Source organism: Mus pahari, chromosome 17 (genome assembly GCF_900095145.1).
Source record: "Mus pahari chromosome 17, PAHARI_EIJ_v1.1, whole genome shotgun sequence".
Classification (NCBI taxonomy): Eukaryota; Metazoa; Chordata; class Mammalia; order Rodentia; family Muridae; genus Mus; species Mus pahari.
This window is the reverse complement of record NC_034606.1, coordinates 41,878,803-41,890,073: the sequence shown is the minus strand read 5'-3', so window position 1 is coordinate 41,890,073 and position 11,271 is coordinate 41,878,803. Positions and strand designations below refer to the sequence as shown.

Here is an 11,271-nt window from a genome sequence, read left to right as displayed (position 1 = left end):
GTGTCTAAAGACAGCAACAGTGTACTCATATACATAAAATAAATAAATACATCTTTAAAAAAAACTGGGATAACCATTTAAAAATAAGATTTATTTGTGTGTGTGTGTGTGTGTGTGCTTTGTCAATATGTACATATGCACACCAGAAGTGGTCATTGGATCCCAATTATAGACAGTTGTGAACTGCCATATGGTGCCGGAATTTGAACTCGGGACCTCTGACAGAGCACCCAGTGCTCTTAAACACTAAGCCATTCCTCCAGCCCCTGGTCTCTACTTCTTCCAGCCAGGTTTCTTATGGCTTTCAGCAGTTCTTACAGTTTATGCATGCTTGGAAAAGGGGAGGCCTAGTGTACCTGGTCATTTTCAGAGACTTCCTGAAGGTTTTGAGTTGTTTAGTTCCTGAGGCAAATAAGCTTCCATACTGGGATGGAATGTTTCACCTCTTTAAAACATCCTGTATCAAATGAGCTTTATCCCAAGAAGCAGGTTTACTCTGGAGAAAACTCCTGCACAACAGCTTTTAATAAACTACAGTTTGTAGCACTTTCTCCAACATAAGTTTCAAAAGTAGATTTGGAGTTAGAGAGTTCTCAGAGTACCTGTTGCTTTTGCAGAGGACCCAGGTTGAGTTCCCAGTACCTGTGTGTTGGCTCACAATCATCTATAACTCCAGTTCCAAGAGAGCTCATCTAATGCCTTCTGACCTACAAGAGCCTCAGGCATTCATGGGAAGCATACACATAAACACAGGTAAAGCATTCATATACATAAAATAAATCTAGCGGGTGGCGGTGACACACTCCTTTAATCCCAGCACCCAGGAAGCAAAGGCAGGCAAATCTCTTAAATTCAAGGCCAGCCTGGTCAACAGAGCGAATTCCAGGTCAGCCAGGGCTAAACAGAGAAACCTGTCTTGAGAAAAATATAAACAAACAATAAAATAAGTCTAGAGAAATGTATTGAGTTGATTTGGAAGAATTTTCTATGATTATCACATACGTGTGCCTGTTCATTGTCTTTTTCCAACCATACCCATGTATGAATGCCTTAGCGTGCACATCCCGAAACATGGATATTTCTTTTCCCTGTTAACATTTTAGCTTTTCAAGCCTGTAGAAGAAGGTCAGAACCATCTTGAGTCAAGAATCCAAATAATCCTGGTATGTGGCTTTTTTTTTTGTTTTGTTTTTTTGTTTTGTTTTTCGAGACAGGGTTTCTCTGTGTAGCCCTGGCTGTCCTGGAACTCACTCTGAAGACCAGGCTGGCCTCAAACTCAGAAATCCGCCTGCCTCTGCCTCCCGATTGCTGGGATTAAAGGCGTACGCCACCATGCCCGGCAGTATGTGGCTTTTATGTCTAGCTATTCATTTCCTGAGAGATGACATCACGCAGCCCTTCCTTTGGAGAAGCCTGGGTTGTTTGTCCTCTGTTGCAGCCTGTTCACAGCCCAGAGGCTGGTGAGTCCTGGGCCTTCGCAGAGCTGAGATTGCTTCCATGTGAAACATAGAACTGGTTGCTGTGGTGGAAGAGGAGGCTGCATTGATGACGCTTTTTCTGATTGGTTAGGCCTCCTGGCAGTTAGTAGGTGTCTGAGCCCCTTGGGGAGATCTTGAGTACTGTCACTTGAAAGGGAAATCAATATTTCATCTTTACAGTAGGGTTTGGTGACCATACTGAGTGTGGTTATCTCAGTGCACTGTGACCTCTGGTTGGTAGCCTCATGCTGAATTCTTAGGCATGGATACCATATATTTGCACCTCAGATATTGACGCTGACCTAAAAAAAAGTCTTTGTCTAATGAATCAATGAGTTAATTGGGGTCACTTACCTGAGTCAGGGTGAGAGGTTACTTACGAGTGCTTGAGTGGCTCAGTGGGCAGCTACAACACCAGATGTCTCCCCTCCCCCCTCAAATGCCAAGGACTCAACAACCTCTTACTTGTGGTAAATGGGGTCAGACAAAGGGACCAAGCAGAACTTAAACTCCTTCAAATTAAGGGCTGCATGGCGTCAACTAAACTATATTTTCAGCTCTTGAATACAATTATGTCAAAAGAATTTTACTTGGAGATAAAATGTATTACAACCTCAGAAAACAGTTTATTGGGGGAAACTAATATTTTTTTCAAAGCTTTATTTTGTGTATATTTTGTCTGTCTGTATGTAACCACTCATGGAAGCTGTTTCCTTGGAGGTTTATAACCAAATTGCTTGTACCTTGGCTGGTCAGAATCTTTTTTCCCTTATACTTGTTTATTGTTTTACAACCCTGGGGAGGGTCTTTGTGAATCTTGTAAATTTCAGGAGCTTTCTGAGCTTTGTAAATTTTGTTTCTTGAGTATAATGGACCTTCCTCCAAGCAGAAGTATTTCATTTGAAAGAAATTGTTTAAGTTGCTAAGAGTACAACAGGCACTTGTCTAGAATGCATAAGCTTTTGGATTTTATCCCCAGCACGTAAAAAAATGAAAGAAAATGGAATTAAAGAACAGAAGAACAAATGACCAATATGAGGATAGTAACACCGAGACCAGCCTAGGCTGTGTGGTCAGGTCTATAAGCCAACCTTGCCTCTAGAATGAGAACCTGTCCAAAAAAAAAAACAAAACATAAAAAAAGGTGGTGTGTGTGTGTGTGTGTGTGTGTGTGTGTGTTTGGGGGGGAGCGCGACTGGATCAGTAGCTCAACAGTTAAGAACATTGACTGTTTTTTCCAAAGTACATAGGTTTGAGTTCCAGCACCCATATGGTAGCTGACAACTATGTCCAGTTCCAAAGCCCCCTTTAACTTCTGTGACAGCCATAAAGCACTCACCCATATTTAAAATGGAAATAAATCTTTAAACACACACACACACACACACACACACACACATAGAGTTGACACAGACCATGAAGGTTGTATTAAAAGGACACTTTGACACAGGGTCTCATGTAGCCACTGTTTGCATCAAATTTGCTGTTTAGTGGGAAATTCCTTAAAATTCCTGATCCTCAGGGCTGGAGAGATGGCTCAGCGGTTAAGAGCGCAGACTGCTCTTCTGAAGGTTGTGAGTTCAAATCCCAGCAACCTCATGGTGGCTCACAACCATCTATAATGAGATCTGATGCTCTCTTCTGGAGTGTCTGAAGACAGCTACAGTGTACTTACATATAATAAATAAATCTATCTTTAAAAAAAAAAATTCCTGATCCTCTTGCTCCACCGTCTGAGTGCTGAGATCACAAGCTTTAACCATCACTGATGTGCTCATGAACACATTTACATTAAAATAACTTTACTTGGAGAGAAAATTACAAATATCTCAGAAAATAGGGGCGAAAGCAATATTTTTTAAAGGATTTATGTGTATATTTTGTCAAGATATATACATATGCACCATTGCATGCCCGGGACCTTCAGAGGCTGGAAGAGGGCGTCAGGTACCCTGGAACTGGAGTTCTGTGTGGGTGTGAGCCACCCTGTGGCTGTTGGGAACCGATCCTGGGTTCTCAGTGAGATTAGCAAATACTCTCGACTGCTGAACTGTCTCCCCAGCCCCAAGACTAATAAGCTAGACTCACCAGATTCACTTAGGAACAAATCATTTAGTATTTAACCTTATGCTTCTGGCTAATTTCAGTAAACGTAATGATTTCTAGTTGTATCCATTTTCCTTTACAACTAAATAAAATTCCACTGTGCATATATACTACAGTTTATTTATCGACATATCTGTTGGATCTCACTGGTTCCAATTTCTAGCTATGGAAAATAGTGTGCCAAGAGTATATGCTCAAGAGTGGTATAGCTGGGTCATATGGAACATCTATGTCCAGTGGTTTGGTGGTGGTTGGTTTTTGTTTTTTTTTTAAAGATTTATTTATTTATTATATGTAAGTACACTGTAGCTGTCCTCAGACACCCCAGAAGAGGGCGTCAGATCTTGTGAGCCACCATGTGGTTGCTGGGATTTGAACTCCAGACCTTCAGAAGAATAGTCGGGTGCTCTTACCCACTGAGCCATCTCACCAGCCCCTGTTGTTTTTTTTTAAGACAGAGTCTATTTAGCCCTGGCTGTCCCGGAACGTACTGTGTAGACCACGCTGGCCTCAGACTCACAGAGATCCTTAGTGTTTTTGAGGAGGCTCTGGCCTGACTTCTGTGCTGCATACACCAGTTAACATTCCCACCAGCACTGTGTGAGGGCTTCTTTCTCCACATTCTCGGCAGCATCGGTTGCTTGTATTCCTGATGGTAGCCAGCCAGGCTGGAGGGAGGTGGGATTTCAGAGCACATTCAGTTTACGGTTCACTGCTGACAGAGGGTGCTGAGGCGCCTTTCAAAGCCGGGCCATTTCTATTTACTTTTTGTGTGTATTGTTATATTTTTGTTTTGAGATTAGAGTTTCAGGTTGCTCAGTTCGGCATGAAAATTGTGTAGCTGAGAATATGGTCCTCCTGCCTTACAGTATCTGACCACCATACTTGATACCATTTCCATTTGTTCTAAGATTCTGTTCATTAACTCATTTAATATGTGGATGGTTGCAGAGGTTTTCTTGTTTAATTTTTGTAATTGTTTACAGATTTCAGTTACTAAACTGATGTCTGATGCATAGCCTGAAAGATTTTTTTTTTTCTCTGTAGGCTCTGATTTTTTTTTTCTTCCGAAGCTTGTTTAGGAGCAATGATTGAAAAGCTATTTATCATTTCTCATATGATAATGTAAGCAGAGAAATAGAGCCTGGGGTTAGAGTCGGGAGGACAACTCCAGCTGTCAGCGATAATTAGCACACAGCGCTTCCGTCTAGCAGCTGGCAATGAGTGATGAAGGTAATGGGCTCTTTAAGGACATAGGGTTCTTCACAGCAACAAGGAAAGGGTCCGACTCACACTCCCAACACCACCAACCCTGGGGCCACACATCAGTACTGGGCTGCTCAGGTGTCCAGCACATGAACTCACACATACACTTGGTTGTGATTGGCTTGGGGTTGTTCCACAAAATGGAGGCTCTCAGCACTTGCCTTTCCTTCTAGAAGTTTCTTAACCTGGGCCTGCTTTGCCCTCTGCCGTCAGTCATTACCATCAAAGTTGTCTCCGTTGTCCAGTGTGACGCTGTAACTGCAGTAACCAGGATTGGACACTGGACCTGTGGGACAAACCAGAAAGCGGCTCAGCTTTTTAAAATTATTGTTTTAAAAAATGTTTTGCAGCCGGGCGTGGTGGCGCACGCCTTTGATCCCAGCACTTGGGAGGCAGAGGCAGGCGGATTTCTGAGTTCAAGGCCAGCCTGGTCTACAGAGTGAGTTCCAGGACAGCCAGGACTACACAGAGAAATCCTGTCTGGAAAAAAACAAAAACAAAAAGACAAAAAAAGGTTTTGCAGACCTAAGGGATAGGGCTCACCAGGTAAAAGCACACGTTCCTGGGCCTGATGGCCCACATGATCAAAGGGAATTGTGAAAGGAAAAATAGCATTTCACGGGCTGGAGAGAAGGCTCAGTGGTTAAGAGCACTGACTTCTTCCCAGAAATCCTGAGTTCAACTCCCAGCAACCATATGGTGACTCACAACCCTCTATAAAGGATCTGATGCCCTCTTCTGGCCTGCAGATGTATATGCAGCAGAGCACTCATACATTAAATAAATAAAAATGTTTAAAATTCACAAGTTATCTTTTTATCCACACACACAATAAAAGTTAAAAATTATTTGATGGTTCATCGGTTAAGCACCTGCTGTTCTTGTTGAGGACCCAGATTCAGTTCCCTGTAGCCACTTCAGGTGGCTCATAAACCCTTGTAACCCCAGTGCCAGGGGACCGAGCACCCTCTCCTGACCTCTCTGGGAGCAAAGGTGATGCAGGGGAAAGACACAGAGTATAAATAAGAAGGGAAAATTCACTAGGGTAACTTTCTCTTTCCTGAGCATAGTGATGTCACTCCCAGCACTCTGGAGGGAAAGGCAGAGGTTGATGCCAGCCTGCTCTATAAACCTACTTCATAAACTTTTCCTCAGAGAAGTTGCCATGGCAAGATGACTTCAGCAACTTGCACTAAACATTTAAGGCAGAAATAGTACCTATATGTGCTTTTTTTTTTTTCCTCTGAGTTTTAAAAAATGGTTTATTCTATACATCCAATTTTGGAACTTACTAATTTTTATAATATAGACTTTCCTTGAATTCAATGTTCTTCCATTACTGTGTAGGAAGGTATTGTGCTCTCTGAGCAAAGGTGGGTTTAGGCAGTCATCTGGATTTTGACATTTTTTTGTCCTTTCTCATTTCTCCTTGCTTACAAACAGCATTTCAGTTATGGCCATGCATTCACATGGGATACAGTCTCTTCTAAAAAGATTTACTCTGTGTGTGTGTGTGTGTGTGTGTGTGTGTGTGTGTTCAGAGGATGCTTGCATAAGTCAGGGGATGGCTTCTAAGTCTTGGGGTACATCCTTAGAGAGTATTTTGGGGAACAGGGGCTATGCAATCTATTGCTTCTTAAACCCGGTCTTCTCAGCACCTGTCCCTGTCTCTCCGTGCCTGTCCCTGTCTCTGCCACTCACCTCTTGCTCTGGTCATGGTGAGAGTTCCTTAGTCCTCGGACTGGGTGCCTTCCTCCTCACATGCCAACAGTTGTGCGTCGTCTGCCCCTGCTCACCGGTACCCTTAACTGCTTCAGCTCCACCCTTCCTCATGGGATCTTCTGACTGTATACACTGATTCCATGTTTCAGGATTTATCAATTCCTTCTTGAAAATGGCACCAGGTAACTTAATACCAGCACTCAGTGACAGGGTCATGATTCCCAAGCCACCATCTTCTACACAACAAAAACTCTTGATTCAAGAAAACAAAATGGGGGGATGGTGAGATGGCTCAGTGGGTAAGAGCACCCGACTGCTCTTCCAAAGGTCCGGAGTTCAAATCCCAGCAACCACATGGTGGCTCATAACCATCCGTAACAAGATCTGACTCGCTGGGCGTGGTGGCACACGCCTTTAATCCGAGCACTCGGGAGGCAGAGGCAGGTGGATTTCTGAGTTCGAGGCCAGCCTGGTTTACAGAGTGAGTTCCAGGACAGCCAGGGCTACACAGAGAAACCCTGTCTCGAAAAACCAAAAAAAAGAAAAAAAAAAAAAAAAGAAAAGAAAAGAAAACAAAATGGGGGCTGGAGAGATGGCTCCGAGGTTAAGAGCATTGACTGCTCTTTCAGAGGTCCTGAGTTCAATTCCCAAAAACCACATGATGACTCCCAACCATCTGTAATGGGATCCGATGCCCTCTTCTGGTGTCTCTGAAGACAGCTACAGTGTACTCGTCATATACATAAAAAATAAATAAAATCTAAAAAAGAAAAGAAAACAATAACTACAAAAAAACCATCCTCTGCCTTCCTGAGCTCATGCTCTTGAGAGCAGAGACGGTGTCTGTCTGTCTCCTATATGTTCCTTACCTGGAACATGAGTGGCCTTATATTTGTTGAATAGATTAATTTGCTAATTTAACACTGGCGGTTTGTTGGACTTGGCTTTGCTTTGATGACTAGTGAACATTGCTGTCTTTATTCTGCTAGTTAGCCGTCTTTATTTTTAGGTTTTGACATCTTCTACTGAAACATCTGGTTTTTGCATAATAGCTTTATTTTTTATTTTCTATTTGTTTGTTTGTTTAGAGACATGGTCCTATGTAGTCTTACTGTCCTGGATCTTACTGTGTAGACCAGGCTAGCCTTGTATTCACAGAGATCTATCTGCCTCTGCATCCCAAGCGCCAGGACCAAAGGCGGGTGTTCATAACTGGTGCATCCTAACTTTTGGGAACATGAAGCCAATTGTGCTTTCTGCTGACAGGGGTTTCTCTGCTCATTTATTTGTGCTTTTTGTTTAACAGATTCTGAGATCGAGACCGAGAAGGAGCTATCCATTTTAAACCAGAAATGTTCCGAAGAAGTAAAAACCCCAGAATTCATATCACAGAAATTCCCAAGGGCTAGTTCACAGGCATCTGAGTCCCAGGAAGCTTGTGCCCATGACGGTCAGGGAGATGGGAGCCACGGAAGCTCTGCTACTCAGGGATTGAGGAGCGTTGCTAAAAAGGACACAACGGTCTGTAGGGAGCAGCTTCCCGAGAACGCCCAGACTTCTGCCTTTGACAAACACTTGAATCCCAGCCAAAGTGTTGTTACAATTCAAAGAAATAAAACAGGACAGAGAATCTTTAAATGTGACATATGCAATAAAACGTTTAAATATAATTCAGACCTAAGTCGGCACCGCAGGAGTCACACTGGGGAAAAGCCTTATGAGTGTGGGCCGTGTGGGCGGGCCTTTACACACAGCTCAAATCTTATTCTTCACCAGCGAATTCACACTGGGAATAAACCATTTAAGTGCGAGGAATGTGGGAAAACTTTTGGGCTCAATTCCTATCTCCGTCTGCATCAGAGAATTCACACCGGAGAAAAGCCGTTTGGGTGTAAGGAGTGTGGGAAGGCCTTCAGTAGAAGTTCGAGTCTCATTCAGCACCGTATAATACACACGGGGGAGAAACCCTACAAGTGTGATGAGTGCGGGAAAGCCTTCAGCCAAAGCCCCCAGTTAACCCAGCACCAGAGGATCCACACCGGGGAGAAGCCCCACGGCTGCACTTGGTGTGGGAAGGCTTTCAGTCGGAATGCGAGCCTTATTCAGCACCAGAGGATCCACACGGGGGAGAAGCCCCACAAGTGCGCTCAGTGCGGGAAAGCCTTCAGCCAGAGCTCCAGCCTTTTCCTCCACCACAGGGTCCACACTGGCGAGAAGCCCTACGTGTGTGGGGAATGTGGCCGGGCCTTTGGCTTCAATTCTCATCTTACCGAGCACGTTAGGATTCACACTGGGGAGAAGCCCTATGTGTGCGGCGAGTGTGGCAAAGCCTTCAGCCGTAGTTCCACGCTGATGCAGCACCGCCGAGTGCACACCGGGGAGAAGCCCTATCAGTGCGTGGAGTGTGGGAAGGCCTTCATCCAGAGCTCCCAGCTCACCCTCCACCAGCGTGTTCACACCGGGGAGAAGCCTTACGAGTGTGGGCTCTGTGGGAAGGCCTTCAGCAGGAGGTCAGCCCTCACTCAGCACCAGCGGGTTCACATGGGTGAGAACCCACAGGAATTTGAGTGTGGCCCCGATTTTGTTTATGACTCCAGCCATCTGTCCGCTGGAGAGAGACATGGCAGGGCCTTCAGCCACAGTGCGAAACTTGTCCTGCAGTGGACCATTCGAAGTGATGAAAAATCCCGGGGTTGTCATCAGTGTGGGAAAACTTACAGCACTTCCTCACAGTCCATGGACTATCAGAAAATGCAGGCCGGGGAGAAACCCTACAAATGCCAGGAATGTGGTGGTAAAGCTGGTAGTGGGGTGTCGCCCCTCACTCCACACCACGTGACGCGTGTTGGAGAGAAGCCACAATTGAAGGACGGATCCGAAAGATACTTAATTCAAATCAAAAAGATTTTCCAAGAAAGACATTTTTAATGTGACAAATGTGGGGAAAAAAGCTTAGAAACTTTGCTTTATATTAGGTAGGATTGCATAATGCAAGTTAAATGAACTGTTACTTCCACTTTAGGAGGCTGGGGCTGTGTAGTCTATTGTGTCCACCCAACCCACACCCCATGCCCAAGGTCCTGACCGACTTAGAACAGCCACCTTAGCATCAGGTCAACTTTAGGTTTTTATCACAGGGTTGAATTCCCACACTAAAGAACAGTTGATGGGAGGTTTCAAGATAAGGATGTATCTTCATTGGCAATTTTAAGAGAGAAACCCAGAGAACTAGGGGATTTGGCTTGTCTCATTTGAGAGTATTGATGATGCGATATGGCCATGACTGGCAAGCAGGTGGATGGTTTGGGGACCGAGGTATCTCTGTCAGTGGCTGGTGGGACTAAATGTAGGTTCTCTAGGTGCAGAGCAGACAGAAGCTTTGGGGGGGGGTGGGGGGCAGCCACTGTGAGGCGAAGGGTGAAGGCTGCAGAGACATCAGCACAAACCGACAGCTGTGGTGACCAGAGCTTAGGGCTAGCAGTGACAGGGACAGCTACAGAGAGTAAAACTGCTGGAGATTGTCCCGGTGGCTGTAACTTAAAGATCTTTCGGTCCTCACTGAATTAGTCATGTGCAGTGTACAAATGTTGTAATTTCCATTTTCCTCTGCCAACACAGCCTGACTGCTGCCAACTCCCAGGTATCCTCATTACCAGACTTTCCTTTTTAACAAAGCACTGTCCGTGTTTTGTTTTTTTAAAAGTCTTGCCAGGAGCCTGAGTGCCAGAGACAGGTGGGTCTCTGTGAGTTTGAGGTCCCGGATCAACCAGGGCTACATAGACCCTCTCAAAAAAAAAAAAAAAAAAAAAATTTTGAAAAGTCCTTTCATTGTCCTTTTTTTTTTTTTTTTTTTACAATGACTCCTTGTTTGTTTGTTTCTTACTGATTTTTGTTTTGTTTTGTTTTTGTTGTTTTTGCTTTAATGGGGGGGGTTGGTTGTAGTCCCCCTTTTCACCATCTACTGGGGTTATCCTGTGAGGTTGGGTGCCTCCACTCTGACAGCAAATGGATTCAGAATCTACCTTTTTGTTCCTTTGGAAGTTGAGCAAGCTGTGGTTTTTCTCCAACTCCATATAACATTTCTCAGCAAAGCAAGGTTGGCTGGACACTAGTTGGCAGCAGAGCTGCCTGAATCCAGCCTACATACTCGCCATACTGTATACCCCAGGGTCAGTGTGGACACCGGGAGGTTCTTGATGGTGTTATTCATATTGTACTTTTTTTACTGCAAGATGTACACAAATAAGCCATCAATGTTGTATTTGCAGTGGCTAAGGAATTCTTACACCCAATTTCCTTGGACTTAATGAAGCCAATTAAAAAACTGTGAAAATCAATATCGCTCTGTAGTGATGGCATGACTCAGCACAATCCCTGCCTGGTATGTACAAAACCCTTGGTTTAGTCTCTAGCACTGTAAAAACTGGGCGCCTTGATGCACACTTTTAACTTTAGCATTCCAGAGATTGAGGCAAGATGATAACAAGTTCAAGGTCACACTTAGCCACATAGCAAATTCACGATCAACTTAGGCTACATGAGATCCCACCTAAAACAAAACAAAACCAAATACATAGATAATTAAAACTAGCAAGCAATGCAAACCTAGGGGTTGCTAGTCAAATTAAAGTTGAAAATAAACATGAGGGAATTCATCTTGGAAAATAAAGTAGTTTGTGTGCAAGTTACTGTTGCAGAT

General features: G+C 44.1%; 1 protein-coding gene across 2 annotated transcripts in view; it reads left to right on the top strand.

The window, feature by feature from the left end:
• Znf251 (zinc finger protein 251) overlaps positions 1-10,909 on the top strand; it is a 24,307-nt gene extending 13,398 nt beyond the window's left edge. The window contains exons 1-2 of one of the 2 annotated variants that reach the window (XM_029548243.1): positions 652-753; positions 7,879-10,909. In XM_029548243.1, coding sequence (XP_029404103.1) covers positions 696-753; positions 7,879-9,500 — 1,680 coding nt within the window. In that variant the 5' untranslated portion in view covers positions 652-695 and the 3' untranslated portion in view covers positions 9,501-10,909. Of the gene's footprint in view, positions 1-651; positions 754-7,878 lie in introns of those variants that run through there. The other variant, XM_021217390.1, reaches the window with a different exon arrangement.
• Positions 10,910-11,271: the final 362 nt, after the last annotated feature.